This window comes from Sceloporus occidentalis, unplaced genomic scaffold, assembly GCF_023333645.1.
Source record: "Sceloporus occidentalis isolate IW3139 unplaced genomic scaffold, rSceOcc1.0.p SCAF_30, whole genome shotgun sequence".
Classification (NCBI taxonomy): Eukaryota; Metazoa; Chordata; class Lepidosauria; order Squamata; family Phrynosomatidae; genus Sceloporus; species Sceloporus occidentalis.
This window is the reverse complement of record NW_028317010.1, coordinates 1,998,174-2,018,467: the sequence shown is the minus strand read 5'-3', so window position 1 is coordinate 2,018,467 and position 20,294 is coordinate 1,998,174. Positions and strand designations below refer to the sequence as shown.

Below are 20,294 nucleotides of genomic sequence, written 5' to 3'. Positions count from 1 at the left end.
CTTATATTTTTATTTGAATGGAAAAGGTATATTTTTAATCAAATTATACAATTTATTGATTGGTTGTCCTGTTCGTTTTTTTTTTAATTAGACTTAATATTTTGTGGCGCTCTCTGCCCCTTCATTTGTATTTGCCTGTATGTTATGTTAGAACGAGTATAGCAAAGTCACTCATTCCAGATCTTTAATATAGGTAGCAACTGTGACCATAATCACTTTTTAAAAGATATCCAAGTAATTTTAACTTATGCGACCTGTCTCTTGAAGGAGTTAGAATTTCTAGATCTCCGTACTTAAATATTTAAGATGCCCTGGGTCTTTTGACCCGTTTAAGATGGAATTGTGAGTATTTTAGTACACATATGTTTACAGTGGCTTGATAAGCTGTCAAGCTTCTAAACAATAATATGTCAGGAATTGATCATCGTCGTCTACTTTGGAAATCCGTAGCAACTGGTGCCTTGCGTTAGGGATCAATGTGTCTTAATTCATTTGATCGCGGTATTTTGTTGAACTAATTTGTCGTATGTTTCCTTACATGTGTGACAGTAAATGGTAGAATTATTGTTAATTCTTGTTTTTATTTTGTGTATGGTCAGTCACATTTCTCTTTTCATGTCTGTGCTAATTACTCGGTACGAATAAACATAACATAGAGAAGAGCTTCATTGCGACGTTAATTTAGGAAATTATGATTCGATAGTTATGCTGGTATTTGCTGAAATAGCCATGAAAATGACAGTCTTTGTTGTATGTAACTCACATTGCAACTGTTGTGATGTTAAGTGGGTGAAACATTGTAAATGTACTATTTAACACTATTGTCCCTTTTCCCACTCAACAGGTAAGACCAGTCTGGGGATGAACACAAGATGAATGTGAACCAGCCACCGCATTTAGCTACTCCTTACATGCAGCCTCAGCCTGGGGGTTACCAACAGCCTCCCTATGGGGACCAAACAGTGCCTGGAGGACCTCAGTATCCTGGATATAACGGGCCAATGCAAGGCTATCCACAGCATCCCCCTTCACAAGGTACTAGTCTTACCTCATTGACACATAGCGTGTGGAAATCATCCCCAGTATCTGCTTTTGTGGCATTCATGTTTCATGCTTTAAATAATAGTTGAAGGTTGAATCTTAAAGGCACACTCCAAGTCATCATGTGCGGTTTAATACACATGGTCGCTTTGTGGTCGCTTTACAATTTTGTGATGTCCCTTCTGCAGAATCCCCCACATATGCAATTGCCCCTTTACTCTGCCCAGCTAAATGATGTGAAGGAGATGTGTTCGTGCTCAGGGAATGCTGCGGCTAAGACTCTATATTCGTGTTGGATGCTTATCGGGGTCCAGTTTGCATGTACCATATTACGTTACATTGCAGTTTATTTATAGAGCCAGTTTATGAAGTTAGAATGCCTCCTTTAGCTGGTTCTGCTGAAACCAGGAAGCATACTTTAGAATGCTACCTGCAGGTGATCAGTATAACTATAATGCTAGTCAGTGAATAGCAGCAGCCAATCACATGCATGCTTACATAACTTTGTTTTTCTAGTATACATACAGTGTGAGCTCAGCTTCCATTGACTAGAATAAGGAGTGATACTGAGCATGTACAGGAAGCATACAAAAGCATGCTTCCTTGTTTCTGTAGAGGCATCCAGAGAATGCTATGACAGAATAATTCATTTTCCAATTTGCATGCAGTAACTGTTCTCTAGCTTACTGTCCTAATGTCATTGTGCTTCCCTGTTTAGTTTGAATGAAGTATATATCATAAGCACTTGATAATAACACATTAAAACATGTCATTCCAAATAGCTATGAAAAGATTGCTGAACCCCAAACTTTGTCTAGGGTCTTAATTTTATTTTAAACAGTTCCTTTCCACTTCATCTTTATTTAGCCTTTCTCTAATGTCTTTCTTTCCAGGGTTTCCTTCTAGCTCAGGATTCTCTTTAAAAGGGTCTCCTGATTCTTTCACTTCTGGCACTTCTTCCCCTGTATCCTCTGACTACATAGGTAAATGTAGATGCAGCAGCACATTATCTCATCTATACTGTGGTTATTAAACATATTGTTTGAGATTGAGGCATTGTTGGTCTTGGTTAATGAACATGTTAATCATCTAATGCCAAAGAGATTGTTTTATTTAGTCTATCGCAACATCTGCAGCTCCCCTTGCTTATTGCTTATCGCAGTCCTTTGTGTATCTTGTACTCTCAGGTCCCATGAGGTCTCAACCCACATCAGGGCCACCAACAACAGCAGGATCAGCTGTTCCTCGAGACCAGCTTCTGTATAATCAGTATGGCCAAGGAGATGTGCAGAATGGACCGGCATCATTGGGCAATCAGATGCAAAGGTGTTTCTTGTTCTTCCTACTGAAAACATTGCTAGTGCTCATACACCATAATACATTGCATATGAAAATGGTACTGTCTCTATGACTAAAAAATAAAGCTGTCCTGTAAATATTGACATTTTTTAACTATGTAATCCTTTTCTCCAAATACTCTCTCCTCTTTTAAATTAACAAAAGTGATGTACAGTATTATAACTTCACCAAAACGCTCCTTGTTCAGAGGAGCATTCAGTCTATACTTACAACCTACATTCTGCAAAGAAACTATTTCTTCTGACCACTTTCAAGAACTCTTCCACTAAACCATCCTCACCCGAGTAATTCACATTCTTCCCAACCTTCCCAAGCTAGTTAGCTTGCAAGAACAGCCCTTTTCTTCTGTACCAGTATGTCTTGATGTGCTTTCATGTTGTTAATTTTGTATATTGTCAACTTTATTTGGTTGTTAAAATGTTTTACAGACCCCCCTTGAACAACCAGTCCTACATACAGCCGGGGACTCTTCCACAGGCAACTAGTTACCAGCAATATCTACCACCCTCAAGCAGTGCACAGCAAATAACCAATCAGATGATGGGAATGCACATTGGTGGCCCTGCAACATCTGCTCCACCACCTACAGGGCTCCCTTATGGTAAGCAAATATATTTCTATTCATGATTGTACCTGGAAATGTCCAAGGAGATCCGTCTTGCCTGAACCTGACCTTCCACGCACTATATATTTGTTGTGAGTGTGCCAAGCCTGGCTGCACTAGGCAAACCAAGTCTATTTTGAGGTAGGGCTAAAGCATTTGGTAAGTGAGTTGGTCTAAATGCCATAACGCCACCAACGAAAGAGATAGAGTTACTACACTGGTATGCCAGCATGTTATTGTTACCATAAGAAATGGCGTTGCTATTTTCAGTTTTGTGAGGCTTTCATTTATTGTAGGGTATTATGTACAGGCTTTGCTTATAATTTCAGGTGGTTTCTGAAATTTGGTGTATGTCACTTCCCACAGGTGCTCAAAACTCTCTTCCACCATCATCTGGAAGTTTTCCTGCCAGCGGATCAAATGTTTATACTCCGTACCCAAATCAACAAAGTCCTTCTCCTATGAATTTGGCTCAAGGGATGCCTCCTACGAGTCAACCACAGGTTTTGCCACCCCAGACACAACGTTTTGGCGGCCCCCCACCTCCGCAGCGTCTTCCTTCTCCACAAGCTCCAGGCTTTGGCCCTCCTCAGTCATCGGCAGCTCCTCCTTCAAGTTACCCCTCTCAGTTGCCTGGTGGACCTCCACCTACATCAGTGCAAGGTCCCCAGCTGCCAGGACAACATCTGCCAGCATCTTCATTAACGCAAACCAACCATGTTCCACCTTCTCAGTCGCAGACAACTATGCCTGGAGTCTCTCAGGGGCCACCTCCTATGCCCCCTGGTCAAGGTGGATTTCCTCTTCAACAGAATGGTATGTCCAAGCAGTGTATATAAACTGCATGTATTATATGGCCATTTGCAGGTATGTTTATATTAGGGAGATTTTCATTAGAGTTCTTATGACCGCCTCCTCCCGTGATTACTGCCCTGTGATGATACTTGGAGCAAAGTTCTTTGCAACCAGATAATTTTAGGGTTGGGCAGCCATTAGTGATCATGCTAAGATTTTGAAGTTATATGTAGTGTTAGAGTCACTGAGTTTGGGATAGCACATCTGCTGCATCCCATGAAACCCTTTTTTCCCTAAATATCCTTCCTTAAAGATTATATTTGTTCTATACGATGTATTGAGAAATAATCTATTGTAGATGCTTCTGAAGATGAAAAAGATTTACATGCTGTCGCGTGATATTTTCTAGGCTCCTTTGGACAAGTGAGGGGCCCGCAGCCTGGTTATCCTGGGAATTATCCTCGGGCCCCTAATTATGGAACGCAGCCTGGTCCTCAGGGCCCTCCAGCTCCACCACCCCCGGTGCAGAAGAGACTGGATCCAGATTCCATTCCCAGTCCTGTAAGTGTATCGATACTTAACTTATGTAAAAATGTGGTCGTGTCTTGTTAATGAATGCTCAGAATAGCTCCCAACGCACCGTTCCAAAACCTTTGCCATATGCACAGAGGCTATACAAAGTAGACAAGAAGTTTTTACTTCTCGTTGTGCAGGGGCTGATTAATGTGGGGGTTCTTAACTTCTCGCCGTTTGCCTCTTTCCACAATTTTGGCAGTTGTGACGGGGGACGCAAGAGAGAGGCCTCCTCTCTTAAATTTTTTCAAAATGTGGACTGTTCTCTTGAGTGATGCCACAAGGATATTAGAATCTTACTTTGAGATGATTGCACACCACCGCAAATTATTTTATTTCTATAATGCCCCGCTGCCGTTGACTTGTAACGCCACTGGTCATTGATTGATAACAAAAAAATAGATTTGAGACGATTTCTTCACAGTCTGGATGCATATAAGTCCCTTATCCCTTACACATATTGTTGGTGCAAGTAGTTGATCTGAAAGACAAAACATATTCTCCGTCACACGCTACAGGACATCGTTGCAGTTCACGTGTTAGAAGTGGGGTTCCGGCAAGCACTCAGAAGCATTTTTTTTTTGTGTTATGGGTGGGTTTGATGGGAATGGGGTTGTGAGCGCCGTGTGAAGTTTAAGAAGGTCTGACTTTTCACTGTAACTTTATAACATTGCATAAATTGAATTTTCCAAATAAAAAATACGACACCATTTTCATGCGGCGTATTGGAGGGATTTTAAACAACTGCATGTTATGTCAGTTGATTATTATTTATACCCCAATAAGCCTTACTAACAATAACGGAACGCATCTCATGCAAGGTAAATGGCTCAGGAGCTGAAAACCGAGCTAATGGAAGAGAGAATTCTGATGAATCGCTCTGCATTTGCATGCAAAAAAGCAGAGATGTAAAGTTAAACGGCGTTCATATGCATCCATTTCTTGGTGTCCCGTGTAATAATACAAGTTTGGGTTACTGCTTTGTATTCTGCATTGTTTTTCATGCTTGTTCGTGAATGTAGTTTTGTCTTGCTGCAAACAAACACGAACAAAAAGCTTTTGCAGTTGTGTAGGGTTTGTGTAGCGTCACTTCCTCCACTTTGAAAGATTTATATTTCCCAGCGCTGCCTCGTATCTGTTTACATATTTGTGTCCTGTATAACACGGTTTGTGTATGAATGTCTTCTATATGGGCCTAAGCCGTTAACAAGTAGTAAAGATGGCCATAGAGATACCACTCAGCCACCGATTGTGGGGGGGGGGGTATGCTTGTGTGGGAAAATAACAATGTTGCCTGTTTTTGCTTTAAATTTTCTTTAATCCTGTTTCTCTTTGCTATTTTGTGGCATTGTTTGCTCTTCTTTTTTTTTTTTTTTTTTTTTTAAATATATTAAAGCAACTTAACGAACTGCAACCCCAGCAGAAAACAAGGCACAGAATAGACCCAGATGCAATTCCTAGTCCAGTAAGTGCCGCGTGTCTGTCTTTCCCTTGTCTTAATGAGTGATAGTGAACCCTTGTGATGCTGCACTATGCATGCTGACTCGCCTTACTAATGCATGTAGTCTGCCAACCCCACTAACATCTCCATACCACCAACCTCACCTTATGGAAAGTCAGTACTGTCCGGGTCATACTTTGTTTACACAGCGGCAATAGAAAGCAAGAACCAGACAATGTGTCGAAGCCTAACAGTAGCTGAAGCATTTAATTTATGTATCTATATATACTTCCAGCTCACGTCTAATTTTCACTGGCTGCTGGTCACCACCTACAATGCCACCCTGCGCTATGTGGGTTGTATAAACTCACAGAAGGAAATCAATTCGTTGTACTAACCTGATAATGCGGAGAAGAACTTTATAGGTAGTGGTCAGCAACCCTACCAACAAAGTGTTCATGAGCTTATTCTGCATAATAAGGTTATGGTGGAATCTGCTGGATGTTACCAAAGGGAAATCATTCCCATCTTGTTATATAGTTCAAGGATCTACAGAATACATTAGAACATAGTTTGTTTTTTTTTTTGTTTGGAGAAATGCTCCAAGTCTTAACTAATCATATCTACTTTTTATGTGCCGTTGTCTGCCACTTACAAAGTTCTTCCCTGCCTTTTGAGAGTGTATAAACTTGATTGAGTAGGCTAGCAATACAAGCGATTGTCTTCATCCTCTGAAAGTTGTGTATGTCCTGGAAAAGTACCATATTGATTGTAGGCTGCAGGTTTTTTCCCTAGTTTAAATGTCCCAAGTCTCCTGGAAATTCTGGGGGGTTTTTTGTGTCCCTGATGCACGCAAGAATACCCCTGACGCTTTCTCACCTCTCCCTACCTTCTCTGCCCTCCGCTTCCGTGTCCCCACCTACTTGCCTCTTCTTGTTCTTCTATCTTCGTCCGCTTTTACCGTGTATCAGCTCCGTTGACCAGGACTCTCCCAGGCCGCTTCTGCAAAAGGGCGGAGCCACCACACAAACCCTCTCCCTGATTGGAGGCACCAAGGGGAAAGACTCGTAGCCATTCCTCCAATCACAGGGGCTCCACCCTTTTGTGGAAGCGCTCTAAGAGGCCATGCTATTGCCGATGGGTTTGTGGAAAAAGAGAAGCGTTTCTGTACTTCCACAAAAGGGTGGAGCCACGGTGATTGGAGGAATGAGTAAGGGGCTGTCCCCATGGTGCCTCCAATCAGGGAGAGGGTTTGTCTGGTGGCTCCGCCCTTTTGCAGAAGCACTCGGAAGGAGTGGTCAATGGAGCTGATAAAGGGCAGAAGCGGATGAAGAAAGAAGACAGAAGAAGCAGAGCTGTGGAAAAGAGACATTGTGAGAGTGTGCACATAAATGAAAAATACTGTTTATGCCTTTACTAAGCTGTATTTTTTTTTTAAATGACATTTTTGTAACAAACTGTAAGGGTACGGCCTAAAATTGGGACAATACGGTATGTAGAATCCTTTTTTCTTCGACTCAGTCCCGATGTTTTGTCTCTTTTAGTGTCATGACTTCACTTGCTACGCAGACTCTTCATCTCTTGTGTAAAGCCATATTAACAAACGCTTGTACTTCTGCATATGGAGACGTTATGCTTCTCCTTCATATCGGTATAAATAAAACTAAAGAAGGTGCTGATGTCGTCCAGCTCTTGGTTTGATAGACCCATGGATGTTAAAGGTGTTTATGCTGGAGATCTTAGAAATACGTGTCATACTGTAATAACCGAGTTATAACTCACAGGTCAGATATTTTCTTGGCTCGTTGGAGAATCAACTTTTGCTGATGCTTCTGCTTTGATAACAGTAACCAAAGTATTTGTATAGAGTTAGACAATATTTCACTACAAAGTATATAGGAAAATATTTCAGTATATCCTAGAGCGCGTTGACAAAGTATTTTAGGCCACAGCAATTATTTTAAAATAACCTGCTTTGAACAATTGATGTCCGCCCGGACTTTCATGTGCTCTGCGGTGAAGTGCTGTCTGTTCATAAGCCTTTGTCAGATCTTGCAGTTTCCTATGCTGTGTCCTTGGATGCTGAGCAAGGTCTGTTTTCAGGGTCTGCTTGGATCAGTGTACGTGGATTGATCTGTACCCCAATTAAAACGCTGTATGTGCTTACTTAAACTTCATTCTTTAATGCGATGCACGGATGTAAGGGATTTCTGGTTTAAAGAAGGTAGACTATGGTAACATTATCTCTGGATAAAGACACACAGCTCAGCACATTCCCACAGTTGCTTGTTCTCTATAGATGTACAGATGCTTCACCATAGACTAGGTAGAGGATTGGCGTGTTACTTTGACCAAGGTGGCTTTAAAGGGGAAATTGCATTGGAAGGCATCGGTGACGAGAGCCAAGTGTGTTCCAAGTGTGATCAGCAAGCGATAAGTGTGGAAACACCACGCAGAGCACAGTGAGGTTATTTTCTCCATGAACCTTGATAACATGTTTCTCTATAGTCCTGAGCAAGCCATATAAACCCACTACATAATACTGGTGTTTTAAAGACATTTTTTATCTTGTACCAATGTGCTCTCCAGTGAAGGACCAAAGGGTTTTATTCACTAAAGGGAGAGCTGTTTCAGCTCCGTGATTTCGCTGTATAATAGGAAGTTTTTGCTGTAGGAAGAGCTTGGCTGGCCCTGTATAATGTATAGTTAATCGGTGTTTTTTTGTTTTTTCATTTAGAATAAACGAAGGTGTTTTAGATTGTGTAACCCGTACTGATGTCATCTCATGTGTAGCCCTATGTGTGCGTCTGCGTGTTTACACTTGCATGCCGTCTAGGATGCGTTTTATTTGGACTTTTTTTTTTTTTTCTACGAATGTGTCTTTTGCTACAATCGCAATATTAAGTAACCATACATTAACTTCCCAGATCCAAGTCATAGAAGATGATCGAAACAACCGGAGCTCTGAGCCCTTTGTCACGGCCCTGAGGGGGCAGGTTCCACCGCTTGTAACCACTAACTTTATAGTCAAGGATCAAGGTGCGTTGGAACAGATGCTGTTTACTATTTAACTAATAAATGACCTTGCTGTTTGATTATGTAAATGTTTCTAATGTGTAGTTATTAATAAAAAACATATTTTTAGATACATATTTTAATACGACAAATGCAGTCAACAACTCCGTGTTTGTGTAGAACATGCCTTATTCTTCATATAGTTGGTTACCTTACATTTTAGTCATAGGGCTCTTACAGATGCCCAAGCACTATTACAGTAGGGGAGAGTAATAAATTAACAAGAATAAAAGTGTCCGTGTAAAAGATTGACAATAATAACAGATATTTCGACACAGAAGGATAAGAAGGTCCAGCTGATGTCCCATTCTTATTGGCAGTGTGTTTGTGCGATATCACCCAGTTGCTGTTTTTGTGTGTGTGTGTGTGTATATATGTGTATGTATATATATATGTGTATATTTACACACACACATACACCCACAGGGACCTTTATGAATTTGCATTCTAAATACTTAGACATTAGTATGTAGTTGGTACCCTCTTTGGAGCTGTAACAGCTTCTACTCTTCTGGGAAGGCTTTCCACAAGATTTTGGAATACGTTTTGGACAATTCTATACTTGGTTTGAGGAAGACCCTTTTCCGTTCCAGCAAGACTGTGCCCAGTGCACAAAGTGTGAAGCCCATAAATACCTGGTTGGATGAGTTTGGTGTGAAAAAACTCAACTGGCCCACACAGAGCCCTGACCTCAACCAAACCTTTGGGGTGAACTGGAACGGACATTGCTAGCCAGGCCTTTTCATCCAACATCGGTGCCTGACCTCACAAATGCTCTACTGGGTGAACGGGCAAAATTCCCACAGAACCACTCCAAAATCTTGTGGAAAGAAGAGTGCAAAATGTTATAGCTGCAAGGGGGGGGCAACTACTTATTAATTTATTATTTATAATGTGATGTCATCCAAATCAGGTGTGCCAATACGTATGTATGTGTGTGTGTGTGTGTGTGGTAGTGAGCTAAATTCCTGAAACTAATAATCAGTTATGCTATAATATGGGTGTAGTGTGAGATTATTATTACTCTGAGATTCTTGGGTGGGCATCTCCCATCTTTGAAAAAAATGTACAGAAATATTAACGCATCTTGCTCTGCTTTTTCTTCTAATTTCCCAGGTAATGCGAGTCCCCGCTACATAAGATGCACCTCTTACAATTTCCCTGCCAGTTCAGACATGGCCAAGCAATCGCAGGTTCCACTGGCAGCTGTTATTAAGCCTTTGGCAACCTTACCCCCAGAAGAGGTAAGTATTTAATCAAGTGGTTCTTTGTGTACCTGCCTCTAATTACATGAGCGTGACAAATTGGTATGGTGCCTACTGCGCGGATGCCATTGATACCGCTAATATGATTGGAAACATTTTATCTAGTCTGTTTTCAAGCCTCTGAAAGGGAAATATTTCGATTCGGGGATAGCTGGCCATTTGGAGTCGTATCCCCATAGTCAACCTTTTCGTAATCTGTTCTCTATTGGATGTGAGGATATATTCAATCCGTGCCTCATATAATCATCTTCCCTTTTGCAGCTTAATATAATTCTGTCTTTATCTTTAGTATATCTGTCCTACTTTTCCTTTGCAAAGCTGTGTCAAACTTCTCCCATTGTACATATTTGTCAAAAGTGCACTGCAAAGGATTTTTCCCTTGATCTAAAATTGGAGACACATGTTCAATGATAATATTGCAACAAGCCCCCTCTAAATAAATGTATTCCGTGGAGGGGGGGGGGTTACACGTGTATTATCAGAATATACCTCTTGCTATTTTATTTTTCTCCTAACAATGGGGCTTTAATTAGCTAAGCCTATGAGAATAGGTCCAGCTGTCTAGAAACGTGATACTAAAGAGAGCAGGGGCAGTCTAATGGTAAATCCCAATCCCCAGCTGCTCGGTGTACATTTGCCAGCCGGATTCCAGGAAAATCCTGTAGCCCTGCATAGCGATTCCATATATTCTGTGTTGCCATTTCAGGCTAGCCATAGGGGATTTCCTCTTTAACCAGTGCCACTCATCGAAATCACATACTACACAGAAGCATGTCTGTTTTTACCGTGTCCTTTCCTGGTTGATCTGTTTTGCAGACGTTTGATCGTTGAAAGAGATAGATGTGCTACGTTCCCCAGGCTGCGCAAACCATTCCACCTTAGGGAAATCCAGCATTTTACTTTATTATTATCTTTTATTTATTTAGCGCCAACAGTTTACGCAGCGCTTAATACAATACATATATTCAAGGGGTATGACAAGACGAGAATTGAGAGACTAAGACAAACCGATACATTAGGTGGCGAGAGCCCGGCTCGCAAGCTTGGATCCCCAGCTGATTCTGTAGCTATAATTTGTAGATCAAAAGATGTCTGCTGGTATCTGTATATTGTAGAGATATATATATATATATATATATATATATATATATTTATTTATTTTTATTGTGTTGGCTGGCTCTCTAGAAAATATATAAATAACACTATAGTGATGTGTGCGTTTTCTGACCGTGCCGCTCAATGAGTGATGTTCTTCCGCGAGAGGCTCATCCTGCCTGCTGGCATAGTAGTTATAATTTCTCTTTTAAAGATGACTGTACCCTGGAAAAAAGAATTGCGAATTGTGCTTGGTAAATATTTGCCTAGCCACGTATTCCAAAGATTTCTCTTCTCCTTGGGTTCCCATCTTTTGTCGTTTTCTATTAGGAGCCGTATAAGACGTTAAATAATGTAGTGCTACGGTTACTAAGTTTGTCGTTTTCTCGAAGGCCCCTCCCTGCGTTGTTGATCACGGAGAGTCCGGTCCTGTTCGCTGCAACCGATGCAAGGCCTACATGTGCCCTTACATGCAGTTTATCGAGGGCGGCCGAAGGTTCCAGTGTTGTTTCTGTAGCTGCGTCACGGAAGGTGAGCGCGCCAAACGTTTGTACTTTGAGAAAGAATAGTTGTGTTCTGGCATAGCTGTCTTCCTGGACTGTTATCTCTCTAGAGCAGGGGTTCTCAAACTGCGGCCCTCCAGCTGCTGCAGGACTACATCTCCCATACTCCTCAGCCAGCCCCTTAGCTGAAGGAGCATTATGGGAGATGTAGTCCTGCAGCAGCTGGAGGGCCGCAGTTTGAGAACCCCTGCTCTAGAGGAAAGGGGAAGGTAAAAGTCAGAACAGGAAATAAAACTATTTCATTTTGGACAAGGCAGTGCTTGGAAGATTCATTCAAAATGTGCTACTCTAAACTATTGTTGGTCTGAATACAGTGCTGTTAAAATTGCTCGTTTAAAACTCAGTTTTGATATAGGAAGAACGTGAAAGGTTTCATCTCATAGACTTGACTGAGTGAGTAACTCGAGCAGCTTCTCTATTCAAGAAACTGTTCCTGTCATGGATAATTAATTTGGGGAGGATCATCTCGCCTCGTTCGCTATGCGTTGTGCATCCCTTCTTACAGGTGTATCGGCCCTTCATAACGCACAATGTGGTCTGTGAAATGAAACCTATTTACTGTTAAGTGAATAAACCCTGTTTATATAATTGATATGTAGCTTAACGAACCGGAGGTAGAGAAGCTCATGTTCCTCTTTGTATCTTTCATTAACACGCTATACGCTTTAAAAAAAATATTTAGCATTTAATATTCATTACAACAAGAGATGATATAATCCCGTTTACATTTAGCAGACAATATGAATGAATTCAGTAGCTGTAACTATCAGTGTATGCCTTTATTCATTGTGTCCTTTATTACTGCACAGGTGGGACAGTTCATTACAGACCTGGGTTTTCCCTCATGATAGATAGATATATATATAAATATATAGATGGATAGATAGATATCTCATTAGCTAGACTAGAGTCAGGGTGGTTTTAAAACTTCCTATGCAAGATATACATAATTTGAGAAATAAAAAGTAGAAAATTATTTTCGTTACTGCTGTTAGTTTGGCGAAGTGATGCTTTCAGTTTGCTGTCAATAACATGGATTCCAATGACTTTTTTCTTATTTAGTCCCTCCACATTACTTCCAGCACTTGGATCATACGGGGAAGAGAGTAGATTGCTATGACCGACCAGAGTTATCTATGGGATCATACGAGTTCACAGCAACAGTCGACTACTGTAAGGTAAGAAACGCAGAGAACGATGCTGAAATGTTAATACCGATTGGTGTTCCTTCTGTGTTTGCTGGTTTATCTTTGGAATGAAATCTTTAGCAGTGCTGATTGGTCTTTGTTTCAATGGCAGAATAACAAGATTCCAAATCCCCCGGCTTTCATTTTCATGATTGACGTGTCGTACAATGCTGTGAAGAGTGGATTGGTAGCCCTGATCTGTGAGGAGCTGAAGCAGCTTATAGATTACCTGCCCAGGTAAGGGAGAACGGATATAACATTTGCCTCAGTCATCCCCTTCTTTCATTTTTACTTTTGCTCAAAACTGAAGGGAGTTTAAACTGTGTGTACATAGTTGTGTGTACGGAGTTAAATAAAAATGCTATACATACAGCTGAAATTGTTTTTGGTTATCTGCAAGAGAATGCTTTAAATAGGTTTAGTTAAAGCGTACATTTGTGATCTTTCTAAATAATAAAACTTAGTTGGGTCATTGGACCAGAGGAATCTCATGCCATTGACGTATTACCCTTCACTGTTTTTCCAGGGAAGGCGATATGGAAGAGTCCGTTATCCGAGTGGGATTTGTGACCTATAACAAAGTCCTCCACTTCTATAATGTGAAAAGCTCCCTCGCTCAACCACAGATGATGGTCGTTTCAGATGTGGCAGATATGTTTGTTCCTCTTCTGGATGGATTTTTAGTCAATGTGAATGAATCCAGAACGGTTATCACCAGGTAAGTATCGAGATTTGTTTGCGCATTTGTTTGGTTTTGTTAGTATGTTTTTCGCTGACCTTCGCTGTTTTGTGTTCCACAAAGTTTGCTGGACCAGATTCCAGAATTATTTGCTGACACAAGGGAAACAGAGACTGTCTTTGCTCCAGTTGTACAAGCTGGTTTGGAGGCATTGAAGGTAGGAGGTGCTATGTTTATACTCTACATGTACTTTATGCATAATTAAACATTTACAAACAGTACTGCATCTTGTTAAATCAACATGTTAAGTTGGCATGAACAATCGTGTAGTGTACAGGTCCTACCCAGAAGATACGGGCTCCTGTATGCAGCCTTCTTAGCATCTCTTGCTTTGTTCTGGGTTTTTTTTCTCTACTTGCTATTTGATTCATATTTTATTCTGTCCCATTAGGCCGCAGACTGCGCCGGAAAGCTTTTTATCTTTCACACTAGTCTTCCCATTGCTGAGGCTCCTGGGAAACTTAAGAACAAGGATGACAAGAAGCTAATTAATACAGATAAGGAGAAGGTAAATAATTGCTGAACTAGTATTCTTTTGATGTCACATACCCAAAAAGAATAGGATTCATAATTCGGGGGATTTGATTTAATGGAAGAGAAAGTAATTCTATACTAATTATATATATATATATATCTCTATATGTCTTGTGCTTTGGTTTTAAAATTTTACTTTGACTTCAGATGAATTTAAATGATTATATGTTCTTGCAGACTTTGTTCCAGCCTCAGACCAATTTCTACAACAGCTTGGCCCAGGAATGTGTAGCCCAGGGGTGCTGTGTGGACTTATTCCTGTTTCCCAATCAGTTTCTGGATGTGGCCACACTTGGTGTGGTGCCTTACCAGACTGGAGGCTCGGTCTATAAGTATACATTTTTCCAGGTAAGTGAATGAATGTCCGAAATGCAATAACAAATATTATATATATATATTTAAACATTTGTTTTCGTGGTCTCCTGACAGAAACATGTTATGTAAACAACATCAAGAAATAAAACAAAACAAGAATGTTTTACATTTCACAACATTTGGAAGGAAAACTAGTCTAGTAATTAAATTGATTCTGTCGGGAAGATTATTAATAGAGTAGTGAACAGTAGGTTGTGCAGCATCAGCAAGCTAAACGCAATTTATACTGTCTTACCCAGATCCACGTTTGACCCATCAGATGTCATGGATGGTTTATACTATTATAACTCATGCCTAGAAGGCACATTTCGTCCTGGCATTGGAACATCACCAGCTCCACTGTTAGGCTATATATGTTGTCGTAATTGTTATACTAGAATATGGACTTTTCATGTAGTGTAAGAGTGAGGTTAACCGGTTTTATTTTTAAATTCCATCTGCAGCTGGAAACTGATAAGGAGCGCTTCTTAAACGACTTGCGCAGGGACGTACAGAAAGACATAGGCTTTGATGCCGTTATGAGGGTCCGAACCAGCACTGGTAAGTTACCAGAAGAGGTATTCTCATTGATCAATTTGTGAGTTGTCTATAATTCACAAGCTTAAAACGGACTATAGACAATACTTTAGGATAGCCCTCGGTTTGTAGAATGTTCACATTGATGTTCCATCGTGTGGAAACTAGTGTTTAATTTTTCGAGGACATTCATTTCAGGCATTCGGGCAACGGACTTCTTTGGCGCTTTCTACATGAGTAACACCACAGATGTAGAGCTGGCGGGACTGGATTGCGATAAGACCATAACTGTGGAGTTTAAACATGACGATAAGCTGAATGAAGATACGGGAGCCCTTTTACAGGTAACAAATCAGAACTTAAATATATTTTTTATATATTGATCATTCAGTGTCCTTTTTCCTTATCTTAAAAGCATTTATTTAAATGTTACTTTCGCTAATGGAGGGCTGAAACCTTTGTTTTTCTGCGTATTTATTGTAGATGACTTGTTTAAGGTATGGCGTTTCACTTGTATTATCTTTATCTGTGTTTTTGTTATGCAGTGTGCTGTACTGTATACCAGTTGTGGGGGGCAGCGTAGGCTGCGAGTTCACAACATGGCCCTGAACTGTTGTACGCAGCTGGCTGATCTCTACAGGAACTGCGAGACTGATACGCTTATTAACTTCTTTGCCAAGTTTGGTAAGGGTTTATTATCTTCTGTACCAGCCACGACTTGATTCTTATTTCAGGCTAATTCTAAGTGTTTTCATTTATGGTACAATAATAGAATAAAAATACAACTCTGGATTCTAAAGTAGTAAATTAAGATTGACTGTCATAGCCTTTAGGTGGAAGCATTTACGTGCCTGATAGACTGAGTCAGAAGGAACAAAATAAGCATTGACCTAAGAAAGTGCCCCACGTCACATGAGGATTTGTTAATTGTTCTCTCTGTGTTGGCAGCATATCGTGGAGTCCTGAGCAACCCAACAAAGACTGTCCGTGATTCTCTGATTAATCAGTCGGCACAGATCCTAGCCTGTTACCGGAAGAACTGTGCAAGCCCTTCGTCTGCTGGTCAGGTAACTGCTTATACTCTCTGCACTGTTTCCCCCACGCTACTAAAAATATTAACTGACCAAAGTGGTGCTTACTATTCAGTGGGTTTGAATTGTTCATCTCGCCTGCGAAAACCTAGTTTAGTCAACCCCGCTCTCTTTTAATCTGTAATATTTTAGGCTTCTGATGTTACAGATGGTCCTAGCGTGGGGAAAATCCTACTGGTCAGGATTGTTGCTGGGCTAGGTTTCTTCTCATGTAGTTTTGATGCCTCCTAGAAAGCTGCATGAGATGCAAACTCTTTAAATGTGCCCAAAACCATACTTTACTATAGTAATGTGGTCTTGCCTTTTTTGACAGCTTATTCTCCCAGAATGCATGAAGCTACTACCGGTTTACCTGAACTGTGTGCTGAAAAGTGACGTGCTTCAACCTGGTCCTGAAGTGTCAATTGACGATCGGGCCTACATCCGGCAACTTGTCTTATCCATGGATGTTGCCGATTCGCATGTCTTTTTTTACCCCAGGCTCCTGCCCTTGGTAAGTATCTGTTCTTGCTACCCAGTTTATCTGGCATTTTGTCTATGCGCGTTCTCCATTTTATCCGTTCTGGGCACTGTGTGATTTGTTATTCTGAAACATTTCCTTTAACAGACCAAAGTGGATCCAGCTAGCGACTCCTTGTCTGTAGCTATCCGTTCGTCAGAGGAACGCCTCTCTAAGGGTGAAATTTACTTGCTTGAGAATGGATTGAACTTGTTTATATGGGTTGGTGCAAATGTGCAGCAGTCACTCATCCAGAACCTCTTTGGCGTATCATCTTTCAGCCAGATTGAATCTAATTTGGTAAGTATTCAAAGTAGATGCTCATTTTACATGTATTGGAGAAATGTAATTTACTGTTAAGTACGTTATACTTTACTGTTTTTAGGTTTAACAAAGGAGAATAGCTATAGCTGTATTGGCCCAAAATTGAAACCTTTCAGTCGGCCAAAGTGAAATAAGATGTAGTCATATTAGCTTTTCAGGACCTCAGAGGACCTATTCACCATCTGAGAACTCTGAGAAAGCTTTTGCGGCTCTACATCTTTCTCTGTGTTGGCCCTGTAAAAGGTATAAAATTCCAAGTCCATCTAGGTAAAAAAAAAAAAAAAAATTAGAAATGGTGAAAAGGAAAACAATAAGTGATTGGAATGGAGTTGAGTTTAGGAGTGTCTTCACTTGTAGACCTTTGTATATCGTGAAAAGTGCCATTCTGTATTTTTGTTAGTGGTTTTCTTTCTGCTACTGTTTGCAATCTTTTTTTTTTTTTTTTTTTTTGGACTATATTGTAAAAAATATAATTCTAGTACCTGAGTTTTATAGTCACCCAGCCAGACATTCTGAGTAATTAAAGCCTTTAGAAGAAGGAATTAAGCAGCTCAGTCTGTTTTGAGCTGGGAAAGTCACCCGGAATATCAGGCATGACGACAATGGCAGCCTCCAGGTCTCCGGATAAGGGAGTTTTATTTTTTTTTATTTTTTTTTTAAAAGAGAGCTAAGTTCAGTCTTAAACTGCATTATTATGTATATATAGTAAATAAATATTGAATATTCATTTTTATGTAGGATGTCCCCTTTAATGATATACGATCGCCGTTTGGTGAATCTGTGCAGTATGCTCAGCCACGGTTTGACTGTTTTAAAGCCCCATTTTGGTATTGATCAGAATACTTTGTTTTCAGGGTGCACTGCCGAAGCTGGATAATCCAATTTCAAACAAAATGCATGCAATTATAACAAGCTTCAGAGCTCAGAGACCACGGTATATGAAGGTAAGTAGAGCTTCTCTGGTAAATCTAACCTTTCAGGCTATGCCATGTGAATGTTTTCATGTAAATACCAAATAGCAGAACATTTGAACTACATTATTCAATTGACCTCTTTAGTGCTTTCACGTTGTACATTTAAACCAACCTCAGATAAGAAAGCTTTTTACTACCCTTTTAAGGGAAAAATGTTTCTCAAATATATGAAACCTCTGTAAGACCCAGCAAGCAGCTGTACCTATACATTGCGTCCCTACACCTTCTTAATGCCCCAATGGCGCACAGTCTTATACATTTACACTAATGCTTTTTGCCCCTCTTCTCAGTGACCCTCTGCCAAACATACTAGATGCCCTACAACAGCACGGCGTAACTTAATTTTTCTTACCTTTTATGTATATAACAGTATGTAGAATTTTAAAATTATTTTCTTTTGTCTTCTTGGTAGCTGCTGGTTGTGAAGCAAGATGACAAGCTGGAGATGCTTTTCAAACACCTCTTGGTGGAAGACAAGAACCTCAATGGAGGTGCTTCATACGTAGACTTCCTCTGTCACATGCACAAGGAGATCAGACAGCTTCTGAGTTAAAGATAAAGAGCTGGTGGCGCACACCTTTAGTGACATTCAAAATCTTCTACTGTCCACCTTTGTTCTTTTATTTCTGCTACTGCAACCAGGACAGTCACAAATGAGTTCATCTTTTTTTTTTCCTACTCCATCCTTTTCTTAAGAGACAGGTTTCCCATCCAAAGAGAGTTCTCCTTAAAAGTAACACTTTTAGGATCCCAATCAGAGAGAAAACTCATCCAGGCATTGAAAAGCACGTTCCCATGGAGGACCCCAGGCTTCTTCAATTGTTGCTAATTATGTTGCAATGAATGTAGATTTCTCAAATGCGAATGAATTGAAAAATACACTGGTTCTTGTCATGTTGACTGGTTGCTCTACCGTTTGAAGAATGAGTGATTGTAAAAAAATGGATGAACTGGCTTAAACAATAGAAAAAAAAAATCACATATTTCTAATAACCTGCAATGAACCACTTAAAGAAATGACGCCCTACCTGGTAGTATTGAGTGTTTTTTTTTTTTTTTCTCCCTTTGTAATTACTTGTCACGGTTAAAATATGTTTCTACATGCAATGCTTCTTATGGATAATTATATATTAAAATGATACAATGGAAAGAGAGATTTAGGGGGCTCAACAGATCTATTTTTTTTTTTGTGGTGATACAATTCCTAATCTCAGTCTAAAACATGACCAGGTGATATTTTATTATTTTTTATGCGGGATTATATCTCGCTCATCTTGCATGTACTTTTAGATACTTCATCATTTGTTGTTTGTGAGACCTGTTCCCAAGCTGCCTTTTCTCGTATGTATGTTGATCATTGTCATACCTTTCGCTCTGCAGCGGCTACTATGAAATCATTTTAAATCCAGTTTGACTTTTATAAGATTAGTGGATAACATGTGACCCAACAGCCTCACCAAATATGAGATCTATAATAATTCTAAATTGAGAATCTATTTCAATGTCGCCATATTTTGACTATCATTTCTATTTATTTGATATGCACGCTAAGGACCCAAGATCAGAACACCATGTTCTTATTTGAAGCAGGTCACAAGCAAATTAACCTGAGATAGTTTAGCTTTGAGCGTTTGCAGACGTTGGGTACCCCCCATTACATAGTGATCAGGTAGAGAGGCTAGGGCTAGGAAGAAAGGCTAGATCTATTTTAAACATTAGATGCAAAAGTAAAGAAAATACCCCCCCACTTCCAAAAAAAAAAAAGGTCTTTCATCTAGGATGTGTGCTACAGATTCATAAACTAGTTTGAAATGTTTATAATTGAATCTAGTACGAGGAGGGTCTTCACAAGTAAATCAAGTTGGGGGCTTAGACATCCCGGACCACCTGCCTTAATGTAGCATTCTGTGTTTTTGGATTCTTCATACCGTAGCCCCCTTTTTGCTGAAACCGAAGGACAATGATCTCCGAGACGAACTGCAGTCTCGGATGGAGACCCTTCTTTTGGAGACCCAGCCTTCGTTCATTCAATACCACAGAAAATAACTTCCAGTAGTTTACTGTCGGTATTTTTTTTCTCCCCTACATTCTTATAATAAGTAATGGGAAAAAAAACCAGAGCCACATCAGAATAAACAGACTATGTATATTAATGTTTAGTATTATGTCATGTTGATTTGAAGAAGGAACTGGTATAAATTATATACATATATATTCAAAGCTTTTCTTCACTTGTGTTTCTTT

At 40.1% G+C, this 20,294-nt stretch overlaps 1 protein-coding gene across 1 annotated transcript; it reads left to right on the top strand.

Annotated features, from left to right (window-relative positions):
* The first annotated feature begins 872 nt into the window (after window positions 1-872).
* Window positions 873-18,603, top strand: LOC149298893 (protein transport protein Sec24C-like). Its single transcript, XM_089486913.1, has 22 exons — window positions 873-1,035; window positions 2,229-2,367; window positions 2,829-3,001; window positions 3,371-3,820; window positions 4,209-4,360; window positions 8,741-8,852; window positions 10,005-10,132; window positions 11,641-11,779; window positions 12,874-12,989; window positions 13,111-13,235; window positions 13,525-13,716; window positions 13,801-13,894; window positions 14,129-14,245; window positions 14,449-14,619; window positions 15,090-15,186; window positions 15,361-15,506; window positions 15,708-15,846; window positions 16,111-16,229; window positions 16,567-16,746; window positions 16,861-17,052; window positions 17,931-18,020; window positions 18,463-18,603. Exons 1-22 carry the CDS (start codon window positions 873-875, stop codon window positions 18,601-18,603), a joined length of 3,375 nt encoding a protein of 1,124 aa, XP_089343039.1.
* The last annotated feature ends 1,691 nt before the right edge of the window (window positions 18,604-20,294 follow it).